Raw genomic sequence first — 16,256 nt, 5'->3', positions numbered from 1 at the left:
TTTTCCTTGAACCACATGCAGATGACATTTGCCGCCCCACGCCTTACGTAGTCAGTCATTAAACTGTCGTCTCGCTGTTCTGCCTGCAATTACCTTGAAAAATTTAATAGGGATGTGCAAATGTACCGAGATGAGCTGTGGCCATGGTGACACACTCATTTTTCTTTCTCTCTTTGCAGTAGTGTGATATGGGAAAGTTGGCGAGTACCTCATGTCCAGATGCAAGAAATATTACCGTAAATCAGTGTATTACACTAAGTGATAATGAAACCACGCTTTTAAGCATGAACTGTAAAGGTCGCAACAAAGGTTCCATTCTAAATTTCCTTACTATCAACTTCAAGTTTTTCATTAAATTACAGCTCAAAATCTTTTCATTTATAAGTTAGGGACATGGAACAGAGAAGCAAAAGATATTCTTCAACATAAAAATTCAGGGGTAGGTCGTTTAAGGATCATACAATGTTTTATATCAAAGCACAGATAATGTACATACAGGATGTCGACATGCTGTCCTCAAAAAGATAAAACATTTGGCCTTGATTGCACAACAGTGTGTTTTTCTTTCTGGCGTTACCCATAAATGTTTACACATTTCGATTCTCAATTTGTCAGTTTCAGTGTTCCCAAAATGATTTATTACACGTTACACATTGACACTTCAGTCTTCTACAATGACAAATCACAACTACACTGTGACCTTTGGCACCAGGCTTGAGAAAGTGTGGTTTTTGATTATCAGGGGTAAAATTTTAAGTCCAGTTGCATTTGTACTTTCTCCTCCTGCCTTGTTCTTCTTTCATTTTCTGTGGGCCTAAGACTTGCCTTCTTGTTTACATTTTGTTTCATGCACATTACATTACTTACACCATCCCGTACAAACATGAATCCTGCCAACAACTTTCTTTTGCCATACATATTAATGTGCATGTAATACATGTGAAAAACTAAACATTACATCTTAATAGCAAGGACTATTTATACCTCTGTTCTTATAGCCACACAATTAATCAAACCAACAACAAACAGCAAATATTGGTAATGCTAATGCTAGCTTTGTTTTTGTTTTCTTTTTCTTTTTTGTACATGCTAAATATGAGCAAATACGAAAGTCATCCCTGTTGGGTACAATAAAAAGAGAACGGAAAACAAGTTAGATGTCATGTACGTCACGATCATGTCTCTACGACCCACACTGTGTCCTTGTGATTAGACTCAAGAATCTTGTTTTCCTCCTTATCATCCTTGTATGTCTTCCTTTACAGCCATGTGGGAGGGTCTAGTCGCTTTGGGCCTTCTTTAGGTGGTCTGGCTCCACACTGACCAGCTGAGTGTCCTCAGTCACCTCCAGCAGAGTATCCATCTCCGGGCTGTCGACACACACCAGCTCCCCTTCTTCCACCTCCACATGCACACCCAGCCCGTTCTCGTCTCCCTCGGGCTGAATCTCGGCGTCGGCCACCTCCTCCATCTCTGTGTTCTGCACGACCTCCGCCTCCCCATCTCGGATCTTCTTAACGTGGAAGGTAAACGGGGGAACGCGGTACACGGTGGTCTTGGAGCGGGCGTACACTTTATGGTCAGGGGTGAGGGACTTCTTAACCTTCTCTTTAGAGCTCTTCATCTTTGCCCTTCGTTCCATGTTGGGGGTCATGCGGGTCCCGAGCTTGCCGATCTTCTTCTCCAGACTGTGCTTGGTTTTCTCCAGGTTGTCACGGGTTTTCTGTCTCGTCTTCTCCAGGTTCTCGCGGGTTTTCTGCCTGGTCTTCTCCAAGTTTTCCTTGGTCTTTAATTTGGTCTTCTCAATTTCTTCTTTGGAGAAGACTTTCTTTAGGCTGTCCACTTGCTGTTTGGTTGTACGTTGGAAGCGCTTTTTACGAGTCTCGTGGATTATATCCTCCACCTCCACCTCTTCATCCGAGTTGAGACTGACTGGTAAACCCTCTTGTCCCTCCTCAGGTATTTTCTCAAGGCCTTCCACTGCTGTACCCTCAACTACCGTCTCTGCTGTCTTGACTTTAGACGCCTTTGGTGCCTTCACTTGGTCCTATGGGTGCAAAACAGGACAGAGAAGAAAGACAAAAGCCCATTAGCTCTATATCAAGAAATTACACAGTGTGTATTGAATATCACCCTTAATTAAACGTTCACACCAGTGTTAGCAGACATGGGGCTCCACGGATAATATTTGTATCTTTCATGTGAATTAAAGTATTTAATTTAACATGTTGATAATTGAGCCATTATTATGGACCTTCTTGCTAGATATGAAACTGAAAATGTGAGCATGATACTTTGCAGAGTCATGTGTCATTCACACCTTCTGTGGGCACAAAAGTTCACTGCATGTAGCTGGTGCAGAGTGCCATCTAGTGGTGTCAATCATATGTCAACAACAATGTGCCAGCCAGTTAAGGTGTAGTAAGAAATAGAATAAGAAAGCAGGAGAACTATCATTGCATATCAGTCATATGTAGTATGTAAGAATAATAACAAAACTATTGTTCTTCAAAGAAAACCCATATAATCTGCAACAGTCATGTCGAAACTAAAACCAACAAAGTGTTGCATGTAACCACATTTGCATTTCCTGTCATTTAGCAATCTTTTCTGTATTGGGTCTTACAGCAGCGATTTACAGCTTACATTCTATATACAGGAAAGTTTTGAAAATGTACACATTATCTACAAACTACATAAGATTAAATATAAGACGATCTTTATCCTCGGCCGTTAGCACAGTTTCAGTGGTCAAAAATATGTGTATATGGGCACCCAGAAGAAGGACCATACAATCTGTACTTCATGTAGCCTCTTCTAAAACCAGTTCCCCTGATTTATTTCTACATCCTTTCCTACCCTTTGACAGTTTAAGGGACACATTACTCATATAAACAAAGACCATACTGCTGTAACGCTGACAGCTGCAAATCAACAATTGCCGTAGCAACCATATTTACATGCTGTTTGGCAAGACTGTCAGCGTGGTACCAGATATTCACACAGGGGGAAGCTGTACTACGCGAAGAATGTGTTCTGCAACAGAATGTCTATGACTCCCGGAGGGATCACTGGTCCCATCCCGCTACACCTCAGAGCTTTTTGCGAACTTTCCTCTTGCACCATCACCATCTCCACAAAACTAAGGGAGACTGTGCCTTTTAAATTGTTGCTGCACAGTGGACAGTGAAAATGTTACTACTTCTCCCTTGATGTCCAGTTTAAACCGTTGACGACAGTGGTATACTCTCTAATCCACGTTTTCTCTCTTTTCTCATCTCAAGGAACAAACGCACAAAAAAACTGCATCCTCTTTATACGTATTGTATTCGATAATGATAAGGCAGTCACAAACACGTGATCATTCAGTTCAGACAGCAATGTGAGTCACTTAATATGAAGAAAAATTGTCCTCACAGCAAATACACAATTGCAGATAATTTCACATGTAAGATATTTTCTCCCAGATCAACAGCTATAGTTACACTCCGCTTACTATAAGACCCCATCACACTACATAAACAGCACATCTCCCTTGGTTGTTCAAATATTGCCATACGATCCTATCGTAAAACGGAGATTGCTTCCTTATCTGGCGCTGCGTATGTCGCAGATATGGCCGACCCGCTCTGTATGGGTTTATTTTGAGCTGGCCTTTCCCTCTCTCAGGATTCCATCTACCGTTCTCTGGCTACCTGCCACCCGACCCACCAAAACAGGACCCTTCCCTGCCGCACAGCAACAGATAAACACAGCGCCCCGTTGCCATAGCAACCCCCTCCTTGTGTTGTCTCTGGTGGGTGGTAGTTCAGAGGGATAAACAGCTGAACCTCCCTACAACAATATATCCCACTGACGGGAGATTCTCAGTTGCTGCGAGCGCGTTACAATACGACAAAAATAAATTGTGCACATCCTGACACATGGCCTGCTCTCTGAAAGCATTTACTGGAAAAGGTACTGTTGCGGAGCAAATGAGAAAGCGCAGTTTGGTAAATCAGCCGTTCAATATCCTCAGATGGAAAATTGACATAATAGTGATACTGAATTGCCTCTAACCTGGTAAGCTAATTACAAAGACATACAAAGATATCGTTGCATATCATATTTATATTTTCCAGGCCCATGGGAACTTTGCCTTTTGGAGCGTTTCCCTGTTTACATTCTGAAAACCTGACTCATTCTGTGGAAATTGTGATAGTATCAGTGTTTGGGCTTCCAGCCCTAATTACCAACACCGAGACGGAGAACTGAGCACTAATACAGTCAGTACATCAGTGTCCCTGTGTTACCTTCCTCTCTCCTCCCACTTACCAGAAGTGGAAAATTAGGCACTATGTGTGTGTTTACCGACCAGGGGAATGTGCGTGCTCTACTCGATGAGAAGAAGGTCTGTTGCTTCTTTCCCCCGACCACGGTGCGAACCGTACCTCATGGAAAAATCGGGTGGGAAGACTGTGATCTCTGAAGTGTTCATTTGATTTGCTCAGACAAGTCAACAACTGTTTGAGGCGCCCCGGCTTTCTAAAGGTTCACAACACAGGAGATGCAATTAAAAAGTCCCAGCAGAATGAGGGGGGGGAAGCCTAAATCGAGGAAAAGCCAACTGAGAGACGAGCATTGAGGAGGCTAAGATGCAGCCAGAAGAAGAATCATCACCCATGAGGGCGATAATCCATTTGTGGGCATTTTTCAAACCAACTGTGAAAACGAGCCTTCAAGAGTAATTTAGACCACGCACAGAACAAAAGCAGTGCCTTTTCATTGTCTAAATATCACCAGAGAGTAAATGTTGTCGGTCTGACTCATACAAGGGCTTGGGGATCATGTAACCACCGACTGTTACCATGGACAACGGAGGAAAACAGTACCCTCAATCAGTCCTATACTGAGACCACAGCAGCAGCTTTGACTAAAGCCGATGGCATCTACAGTATCTGACTCCATCACCTTCTCTGTTCCTCTGGCTGCAGTTACAATACCGCCACTAATCCACAAGGTTCTGTATTCTTGCTGAGGAATTTAAATATGTTGTCTGTGTACTGTTGTTGAGCATTAGACTTTATTAACGCAGGTATGTGAAGTATTAGAGAGGTATACGCTCTATACAAATGTCGTAATATATTGCATTTTTAATAAAAACACGTTTATAAAATGTGTAGAATATCATTATTAGTAATAATATTAATTACACAGTCAGTGTCAGTCAGGAAATGCTACAAGAGTAACCTGATAATGAATCCACGCACAATAATATGGAGGATTCTGGTCCATATTCAAGCACGCAGACGTGCAGCAGGCCTGTGGATAAGCAGACACACATCATCCCTTCTCAGGCAGTGTGATGAAAGGCCTCTCTGGTGAGTCACAGGAGCAGCTGTCTGATCCTGTCCAGGCCTTGCAGCTGCGAACTTAGCCTTCACAATGAGTGATATCCCTGACCCATGTGCCCATCCACGATGTGAAAGAAGGGCAAACGAAAGATTGACGTGAAGCAGAGCTGGAGGTTTGCGTGCACAGGCCTGAATCGTGATGCTTTGATCCCTAAAGAGTGCTCGGAGGCTAAAATAAGGATGCTAATGTGCTCCGGTCATTAATATTGATGCCTCCCACACTCTCCTAAATAAGGCTCACAATTCACAGAGGACTAGCGAGCCGCCTACCACCTCAGGCATTTTTGGGGGCGACTCTCGAAACTGAGAGAACACAATGCAAAATTGTCATGGCACCAAGTTTCTTGTGTGTAACGGAAAGATTAACAAGCAATCCCACTCGGTCTATGGACAGATTCATTCAGTGAGGGGACTTATGTATAACACACAGCCAACACGGTGATGTCATGTTACAGTTCTGGCCACAGGAAGGGAGTTCCTTGGTTTTTCTGTCACAGTGATTTGTGATTTCACACACACGGGGAAGCCCTTTTCCACAGCTCAGCCTTACCACATCCATGCCACTGAATCCCCTGAAATCCCAGCAGGGTTAGTCCCGAGCAAAGGTGGAAAATGTACTTTTCCATTTGCATTGCTGTGTGAACCAGCAGCTACACTGGAACATGTTATATAACTATCTCTTCCTGTCCAGTGCTGCCATTCATACTGACAAAGGGGTGCAGTGAGAGCAGCTTCAGTCAAGCCCACCTAACAATTTTCATATCAAATGTCTTATTCATGTGCTTGAATGATTGAAACTACTTTGAGCTTTGGCATCAATTGGAAGGTCCTGCCATGAACACGTAAACCATTTGAACAGCTTTGATCTACATAACTGAAAAGTCCCCAGGAACACATTGCTAGTGACTTAGTCCTATGATTAATGACCACTAGGTCCTATGCCAAATTATATGCGGAGGGAAAAATCAGTGAATCATCCAGTGAATCATCCCCGCTGCTTCTCTTTGCTCTGAATTTAGCTCCTGTGTGTGATAGTAAGTCAAGTGAAAGTTGAATACATGCTAAGAGCTATTTCAGACTGAGCTATACAAGACTGTCTGGATCTCATTTGAAGGAGTTACTTAAAAGCCTTAAAAGTAGGTTCATCCAAACATATCACTTTTAAAACTAATACTTTTCACACTTATAACACTATTAATATATCGAATAACCCTGCTAAAGATCCTTGAGCGTGCAAAATCTAATGCGAAGGGTACCCAAAACCCAACAGTGACCTGGTAAGATCTCACTGACACCCTATAAATCACATACCAGTGGCAAAACAGCAAGCTGTCACAGCGGTGGTGAAATACACCACAGGGGTAACCTGACTGTTGCACAACCGAGGGCCTGCACGGACCACTTCGCTTTCTCACGCACTGTGTCCAGTTATAGAATTAACGGTTACGCGCATTAACAGCAAATGTATGGATGAAACATTAACAGTTTCAACTTAATCATGCTCCAAAAAAAAGAAAAAGCTCAGTGTGTGGTCAACTACTACTGTACACGGGCTGACACGCACACAATATGTTCGTTAGAACTGCACACGTACAGTATTTCAGCTGGAGCTGCTGATTGCAAACGCAGACCAGCTTAAAAGAACAGGACACTACTCCATTCCCACTACATTGCTACTAGTTTATTTATAACCTTAGGCAGCATAACAGTTTCCCTTAATACACCAACTCAAATCATTTGGCCAACATTTTATTTTGGCTGTGGCCTCATAGAAGAAGGGTGTGGCTACAAATGCTGGAATAAACAGGGTGGAGAGTATCAGCGGCCTCCGCCGAGTCGAGATGTGGCACGAGGACACATTTCTGTTGGCCAGCCAGAAAGATGGATGACAACTACAACTGTTCAGATTGTGGGGAGACCTGATCGGCGTCCCAGCTGGTAGGTCCTGTCTGCCGCTGAGAGATGTGTGTGTGTGTGTTTGGGACGGCAGTCGCAGCCTGAGATCAGGAATGAGGTTATTTTATCTTCCCCCCCAAACTAGTGAGCCAATGACGCACAACCACTCAGCCCATGTTAGGCAAATATCCTCTCACAGAATGATCAGAATCTAGAATAATGAATACTCTTCAGTGACCAACAAGAAGTGATAGTGACAGAGGGATATACCAACACCCTCAGAAAAGTCAACAATAGCTGAGGATGCTGGCAGTGACATCAATAGAACACATTTTAATATAAGGGGGAAAGCAAATTACAAACAAACAAAAAGGGACTTTTTTTTTTTGCTTTGGGGTTTTACTCCTTCTTCCTCGTCGTGAACACAATGTTTGTCTCTATGTTTTTTTTCATCTGAGAGAGAAGCAAGAGAGGACATCAGAGCAGCACGACGACCAAATTTGGTCCAAAAGAACCGAAGCTCTGCCTGGCGTCGCAAAGGGGGAAATAACTGCGTCCCTTTAAAGCGCTTATGTTTAGAGAAACACGCGCATTTGCATTCTGTAGATGAAAAGATATACGGCACGCCGCCAGTGCCTGCACAGAAAACGGGAAGCCACAAGCTTAGCGTAAAAGGGACACGTTGCTGGAACTGGTCAGCCACAGCCACTTCCCGCAAAGTTTTTGTCAGGCAACCATTGTAGACTCCAGGAAGTTCTTACACACGCACAGTAAACAGACCGAAATGCCATGAAGTGCTGGTCTTACACCTAGCTCCCCTGAGACAAATGAGCTAAAACATGAGCTTTAGTGGGGCTAAAAATAGATTCGTTACAGCTGCTGGCGGCAGCAGAAAGTCATGAGAGCAAATAAAATCAGCCCCGTGATAAGATATGCGGGCAGGTGTCTTCAAAGTGTAACTTCCTCTGGCTCCTGGCGTGCTGCGTTTTCGTCGCCGTCTTCTAGCGGGGAACCCATGGACGTGAGCTGCCGGATGACTTTTTACATACATGGAGCTAAACTCAGAAGCAGCCTGCTGACATGCAATAGTGAACTATGTGGAGCCTGCCAGATATCTTTCCACCCACCCAGGAAATAGGAGCGCAGATGGATGGAGGCAGAAAGTGAGTGGCATGTGCATAAGTGCTGCAGCAAATAGTGAATGAGCCGTGCCCTTAGTTCTGGATTAGGAATCTGAGTGGGAGTAAAATGGGCTAAACTGATAGAGGCAGTGACAGGGGAGGCAACCTTAGAAGGAGGTAGGAAGAAGAACAAGTGGGTGTGCTGGCACAAGGGGAAGAGAGATGCCACTAGAATTATTCAGAACGCCAACTTGGTGTTGTTGCCTGAGTGCTTTTTGGTAGATGTGCCCGCACCTGACTGCAAGGGCCTGCTGAATACTTTATAACTACACCCTTTTTAATGATGGAGACGTCCACTTCATTTGTGGAAGCCAGGAATCAGTGAGCAGTAGCAGCCGACAGCTTCCTCCAGATCTGAATCTGGGTCTAGACTCTAGAGTTCCACTTACTCCAGATTCTAGAGTATATAGTTATAGTCTGCTTGTCGGCTGCGATTTGAGCTCTGGAAGTCCTGTGAGGCCGCGGTGGGATAAGTAGCCTGTAACCGAGAAGTCTTGCATCTCCCTGAAAGAGTTGGCCACATGGCTGTCACCGTCCTTGAGCTGCAGCCAAACATACTGATTAGAGACGCACAGCGGGACCGTCTCACAGCCTGACGGACGTCCACTATCGCATTGCCTAAACTAGACTAACCCACGCAATAAAATAGATAATGGGCGTCATGAAAACAGAAAACATGGCATGCACATGACCGGCCATCAGAGACATAAGGATCAATCAGAACTCTGATGTGAACCCGTTCAAAATACGGACGCATAAAGGTGGCATGACAAGGGGCTAAAGTCTTAAATCAATAAATCAATAAAGCCAGTGGGGTTCAGCTGCACAACTGACTCTACAGATACGAGAATAATCTAACTTTCTAATCAGCTGGGAATGTTTAGAAAGCTGCTTGAAATTATCCATGTGCCTAGGGACTGTCGACCATGGGAGTGCTTGGTTGTCATTTGTAATATTGGCGCAGAGAGTCCTGGGGCCGCTGTACAGATTACAGTCACACAGCAGGACCTCCTCTTCTATACAAGTCTCCTGCTGTTGCCTGGGCAGACCATATGGAACATGGTGGTGGGTTGACGTGAGTCAGAGCCAGAGTATTTAAAAGGGTTTTGCCAGCAGCAGCTTAAGCTAGCTTAAAGCCAAGACAATTACTGGACATTGCCATAGCTGGGCCAGGCCTGCAGACTACCCTTCCTTTTCCTACGCTGAGCAGCTAAGAACCCAAATGCTTAACAAAGGCTCTTTTTAGCTGTTTGGAAAGATCAACACGGCGCCCTTAATACTTAAATACAGGTCTGCTGCATAGAGAAAGGGGAATTGACAATATTTATAAAGCATAAAGCTTGCACAGGAGAGCCACTGTGTTATCTATGAACCCTTTATCAATGTCGTTTCTGGCAGTAAACAACTGAGAAGGAAATTAGGCCTGTGACGTCATATAGTCAAAAGCCTGATGTGTGAGATTAGGAGGAAACGAGGAAATAAACATTTTTGAATGATTTCTTATCTTGTACAGACAACTGATCCACAAGCTATATCATAGGAAATATAGCCAAGGAGACGGCATGCAGGGAGGTTGTGAGAGGAGTGGCACTGGTCATTTTTAGTGTACAGAGCTCTGAAGGCCTCATGGTAGACTTCACCTCCAGAAAGACACCAATTAATGTTCAAACTGTGGCAGCTTCTTTCAAATCTTGCAGGGAGGGGATGCTGATAATGTTCAGTGTTAATGGGGTGGATCAATCAGTGGGTGTATTATCAGCGAGCTAACTCAACATCGTCACCCTGTATTAAACTGACGTGTTTACTATGACTACTGCTTTGTGGGTTTCACAAGAATGGCTTAAACGGTTGCCAATCAGGGATCTTAAACTGAAAAACAAAACATTGCTGTGGATGACAAAAACACTCAGACCAACTAATAAAAAATATTGAAATCAATGATACTCAGAGGCACACGTTCAGGCTACACCAGTGACAAGAGCAAATGCGTTTTTTTAAGCAATTACCTGTTTTAGTGTTTACAAGTTATGTGGCCTCAGGCTAACAGTAATCATTTTGATTTATCATTAAAGATCAGTCAGGATATGAATGGCTTCAAATCACTAGTGATGCTTACCAACAATATAATTTAACAACAAAATATGTATGATTCTAATCCCAAAGGCGTTGAAGAAAGGCAACTGGACTTGTAGAACTTCCTGAAGACGTTTTGCTGAAGTTGCTGCTTCATTTCTGAGAGACTAGTGGGAAGTTGTGGTTTGAACAGGAAAACTGTGTGGGTAAAACCCATCAGAAACTTGCTTGACTTGTTTCTGTAATAACCAGAAACTGGTGCAGCTGATTTCTTAAAGAAATCCAGGTGCCTTTCCTTCTAACACCTTTTGGATTACCATGACTTGGATGACTGAGAACCTTCACAGACATATATGATTCTACTTAGAGATCGACTGATATGGATTTTCTCAGGCCGATACCGTTTTTTTCCTTACATCAGCCTTGGTCGACGGCCGATAGTCGCTGCTGATTTTTCTGAGCCAATACTGGGGCTGATACTGCTTTTCTACCTCCATTTACATAATGAAAATGACATGATAACAAATGTTACAAGTGTCATTTTAACCAAAAACATGAACATTTATTGAAATGAATGTTTAACGCTCTTAAGCATACAAAATAAACAGGTAAAATTAGGTAGGGTGCAACCTTTTTCCAGCTTCCAGCTACACGCACTCTGCCACTGGGGGAGGGGCAATGTATGGGCTGCACGGTCTGCATATCGGCCGGCGGATATATCAGTCGATCTCTATGGGCCATTCTGCAAAGTTACTACTATTACATGAGGCACTTTATTTTTAGCTAATACTCTGCATCTAAATACTCCCATGCCAGCGGATCTGTAATATAAATTTAGTAAAAAAAAAAGGCCGCACCCCGCTGTTGCCGGGGGATCCTGCGTTGCTAATATGCTTGGAGGTTTAATTTTAATGCAATCCTGTCAAAGTTTTTCCGGAAGTATGTCACTATTCTGAGAGTGCACATGAAAGAAAAAAATACTGCAGTATCAGCTTGAAAATGTTTCACTTGTCATACTCAGATTCTAGTCCCACCGACACTGGCACTGTAGGTGAAAGCTAATATTCATGAGGAATGACCACACACACACACACACACACACACACAGTGGTAAACGAGCTTGCATTAATTCTGATGTTTACCTTAACCTCTACATGCCTTACCCTGACCCTGATCTCATCCTTCCCCTAGTTAGAATTCTAAACTTATCCCACTCTAACACACAATGAGGCAGTGGAAAGTAGTGAAGCCTGACTGGGAGCCAGTGTTGATTCACACTGCAGCCCGTGTCTGTCGCTCAATTAAACTGGACACGGTGCTGCCATTCTCAGGGAATAAATAGAATGTGGAAGCTCAAAACAGCCTCCGCCGCATGGAAGCAACGCTCCTACAAGTGCTTTAAAAACACGACTTAACGAGCTCAGACGCCGATAATGCTCGTTACGGCGGAGCTAATTAGCGTGATTCATTCCGTGTCTGCTCAAGCACGAATACAGCTGGAGGATTGTGACGTTTTTGTTTCTTTTTCTGTAAGATACTCATCTGCCAATGGTCTTGCTGCACAGATGCACTTGGACACGCTCGCAGTAGAGCACGCAGTGTCGCGCACAGCAGGAGGCACCTGCTTTGCGGAGTAATTTATTAAGGCCTAATATGTATGACTGGATTGCTGCTAGATGCCAATAGTGTAACCTGCTCCCACAGTCTACATCCCAGGAGGGTGATGTGAAAAGTTTGTGACCGTCAATATAGAATCTGAAGTAAACTCTGCTCATGAGTGGCTTTCATCCCTCGGATTCACCTTTCCTGAAGAGAAATCCTCTCTTCTCGGGCTTGCAGAGGTCTGATGTCGTGTTCCTGTCGGTCACTGTCGCACACGTGTGAGCTGATACATTCTTTCACTGCTATATTTTTACTGCGTGGTTGGTGGTTTCTGACTGTTCCTGTGAGGGAAAGCGATCCCGCACTTGTAAAAATAAAACTGAGCTCCGCTTCTGTGCGTAAACACTAACATTTGTGTAAACGTGGGATTATTAAGTGCGCCCCACTTCTCGGAAGTCTTCATAATAAAAACTACATCTTCATCTTACATAGCGGTGGCCTGCCAACTATCTGTCCCCTCAGAGGTGGGGCGTTGGTTCAGTCTCAAGTAGCCCGTCATGCCAGTGTTTTATAGGCCTTATACTGTTATTTACACCCACTCGTCTTTATATAGTTTCATTGGGTAATCGTGAAGTCCTGTGGAGTGGGAGGGGCCTCTACCTGCCTTCACTTTTTCCATGGTTTTCCTGCTGGTTTTCTCTTCACCGGAGAGAGAAGGAATCCACCTCTCACTGAGAGTAAATAAACCAGAAGACGTTTCTACATAGCCAAGTGCAGCGTTGGGCCCTTCGTAAACATTACGGCCTCATTTAAGTTTGAGGAAAAAGTGAAGCGGGCGTTTATGTCATGGAAACTCCAGAGCTGCAGCTTTGGCCCCCATCCCGAGCCCTGAAAGACTATTGCGCCGCTTTTCTTTTTCGCTAACAGGCATCAACTCATGCGGCAGTGTGACTCTAGCTCTCTCTGGAGAAATGATGTCAGGAGGTTCTGACGGCCTCTCAGGTGAATTTCACACTCCCTCCCAACCTTCCTTTGGGAGGTGGGGAATGCAACACACCCATTTGAGGAACAACATGCACATTGACAGCCACGTCTAAATATTAATCGTGTATCTATGGTATCTTTACCAATCAATGAATATCTACTATTACTTTGTCCAGGTGGCGAAAGCAATGAAAGAACAGCCTCTCGTCACACTTCACCTGGTAGATGAGGACTTTGAAGTTGCGCCTCTTGAGCAGCTCGTTCTCGTTGCTCTCCAGCTTCTTGATCTGGCCCGCCTGCCTCTCCAGGTTGCTGCGCACCATCTTGACGTTGACGCTGACCTTGCGCACCTTCTCCAGCATTTTGTTGACGGTGTTGGCAGTGCCGACGTGGTTCTTGGACAGCTTCGCCAGCTCCCCTTGGATGGTTGACACCGACTTCTCCATGGCCTGCTGCCGAGCCTCGAGCCCATTCTGGGTCTGCTGGATTTTGTCCACCACCCCAATTATCTTGTCTAGCAGAGAGAGGACCATGGCTCCGTTCATCTGAGCCTCGCTCTTGCCTCCTGAGCCGGTGGCCAGTATCAGGTCCATCTCCTGAGACGGTTCATCATCATCATCATCGTCTACTGCCGGGTCTGTGGTAGCAGCCACCAGAGCTACCTCATCATCATCATAATGCACTTCCTCAACAGCTGCATGCTCCTTCTTGACACCTGTATCCGCCATAGCTGTCAACTCTAAATACAAGCCGTGGGCACGCTCACTACAGTTAAAAATACACCACTGAAAAACAATCTCCAGAAGCCACGCTGCAATGATCTCAGTCCCTAAAACTTTCCTCTCAACTTCCAACCACCGCTTTGCCTCTTCACAAGTTTAGCTTTTTAGTTAAGGCTTCTCTTCGCCCCCGGTATCTCAGTTTGAGCCCTCTCTGTCTCTCTCTGCCTCTGCTCTGGGATGCCAGCCAGCCAGCCAAGGGGAGTTGGGCCTCTCACAGCTGAAGCATGTGTGCCCTGACTCAAATGCCTCTGCTCTCTGTGAAACCATCCAGTCAGACTTTTCCCTTCTTACACCCACTGCCCCCCTGCTGCCGGGGCTCCACCCCATTCTGTCCCAAAGCAGAATATCTCCTGACTCCACCTCTTATAGTGACAGACTCCTCTTAAACAGGGGAAGGCGAGGTCCACCAGAGGCATTGGCAATATTGCAAAGAAAACACTCTGCACCGCAGAAAAAGCGATAAGCCAGTCTCTGAAATAATGGTTATTTTCCACATGGAAATTATGCACCACTAAAGTCTTCAACCACTTCTTGAAGTTTGTGGACGACGCAAGTGTTGTGGGAGACAACGAACTGGCCTACAGGGACGAGGTGAAACACCTGGTGGACTGGTGGAAAATCACCAACCTGATCCTCAGTGTTGACAGTATGATCAATGACTCCTTTGGAGGTCAGCAATAGCACAAAGTTCCTGGCGGTGCAAATCACAGATAAGCTAACCTGGTCCTGGACCTCTTTGGTGAAAAAGGCACAGCAGCACTTGCACTTCCTGCACTGATTAGGGACCCGCCCCTTCCATCCTGATTACCTTCTACAGAGGCACCACAGAGAGTCTGCTGACCAGCTGTATCTCCATCTTGTTTGAGGCCTGCAAGACCTATAACTGGAAGTCTGCAGATAGCGGTAAGTACAGCGGAGAGAATCATCTTGGCTCCGCTCCCCTCCATCCAGGACATTGGACATAGGTGCTAATCCAGCGCATCTCGCCTGACCCCACTCACCCCCACCATGGACTGTTTTCCATGCTGACTTCTGACAGGAGGTTCTGCAGCATCCGCAGCAGGACGTCTACATTCAGAGACAGTTTCTGCCCTGTAAGACTATAAACACCCCCCGAGCCCAAGCCCCCACCCCCCTGCACCCCCTACCCTCCATGGGATGCTCACTGTAATATGACATGCTGCTACCTTTGATCACCTTTTAATCACTACGCCACTTTATTCTTTCATCATTACACCTTGAAACTCTGAGTAATTTTAACTTCTTATTAAGTCCTACAGACTTGTGAAAGTGTTTTTGTTTGAACTGCACAACATTGTATCAAGAGTTTTTTCATTTAAAAACAAAATAAGAGAGAGAGAGAAACACTGTTGTTTCCGGTTTGTATTTATTTTTTTAAAGACCCACCGGAAACGTCTCACGTCTATATTGACGTTACATAGACTTGTTGGGGTCGCACATGAAACCTGGCAAGTACATCGGGCGAGTAAATGCCGTTCCCTCTAGTGACAATGTAGTTATTTCTAACAATTAAAGTAATTATGAATTCTAGATGGAGTTTTTACTGTAATTACTGTGAGAGTAATAGAGAGCAAAAAAGAGACAGCAAGTTGAGATTTCAACGTCGAGTTGAAATCTACTTAGAAACTCCAGAGCCGTGTATTAGTAAAATGTATTAGTAACATAGGTCTCTGAGAAACTCGAGGGTTTAGTGCCACCTGGTGGCCAATGGGAGGAACTATATGACATTACACTTGAGAAGGCAGCGTGAATGCAAATATAGTAGCATATGGTACTTTCCGGTTATTCCTTTCAAAATAAACCAAACTTGTGCAACCGGAAACGATCGATACGGATTTAACATGTAATCATCTTCATTGTTTTCAAGCCATACTGAATCATAAAATGCATTTTAAACAGCTCTTTGATAAATTATATGCTTGAGGAAATGTTTAATTAACTTCGGTGTTTTTGAATTACGTACGGTATCACGGTACTAATAGTACAATATATGTACAGTTAATGCATTGGGTCCCATAATCGACAAGAAAACCAGATGTGAACTTAATAACAACGCAGCATGTGTTGTAAGCATAGACTGTATGAATAAGGACAGCGGAACAGGTCCTCAAAAGTGAAGCCAGAGAATGTAGAGGTCCCCCTGGTGGCTGACTGTATAAAGTTAGGTCAGGACTGGGGGCGAACTAAAGCATTAAAATACACGTCAACTATATATATACATATTTCAAGTGACAGTTTATATATACATATATATATATAAGGTTCGTTTTAAAACAGGATGTGACATAACGGCGCCAACCACTCAGGAAAGCATGAGTTTTGAA

General features: G+C 44.3%; 1 protein-coding gene across 1 annotated transcript; it reads right to left on the bottom strand.

The window, feature by feature from the left end:
- Window positions 1–447: 447 nt before the first annotated feature.
- Window positions 448–14,186, bottom strand: cavin1a (caveolae associated protein 1a). The gene is made up of 2 exons (XM_047571976.1): window positions 13,348–14,186; window positions 448–2,047 (listed from the first exon to the last, which is right to left on the bottom strand). The coding sequence occupies exons 1-2, from the start codon at window positions 13,855–13,857 to the stop codon at window positions 1,280–1,282; spliced, it is 1,278 nt and encodes a 425-aa protein (XP_047427932.1). The 5' UTR covers window positions 13,858–14,186; the 3' UTR covers window positions 448–1,279.
- Window positions 14,187–16,256: the final 2,070 nt, after the last annotated feature.

This window comes from Mugil cephalus, chromosome 20 (genome assembly GCF_022458985.1).
Source record: "Mugil cephalus isolate CIBA_MC_2020 chromosome 20, CIBA_Mcephalus_1.1, whole genome shotgun sequence".
Lineage (NCBI taxonomy): Eukaryota > Metazoa > Chordata > Actinopteri > Mugiliformes > Mugilidae > Mugil > Mugil cephalus.
This window is presented reverse-complemented; position numbering and strand designations above follow the sequence as displayed.

What these genes read in the sequence shown, in the direction of transcription:
- cavin1a (XM_047571976.1), bottom strand. Translation starts at nt 13,857, where the DNA reads ATGGCGGATACAGGTGTCAAGAAGGAGCATGCAGCTGTTGAGGAAGTG. An exon ending in TCAAAGTCCTCATCTACCAG is followed by an intron (nt 2,048 to 13,347) that starts GTGAAGTGTGAC and finishes TTGCACCCATAG; the next exon opens with GACCAAGTGAAGGCACCAAA.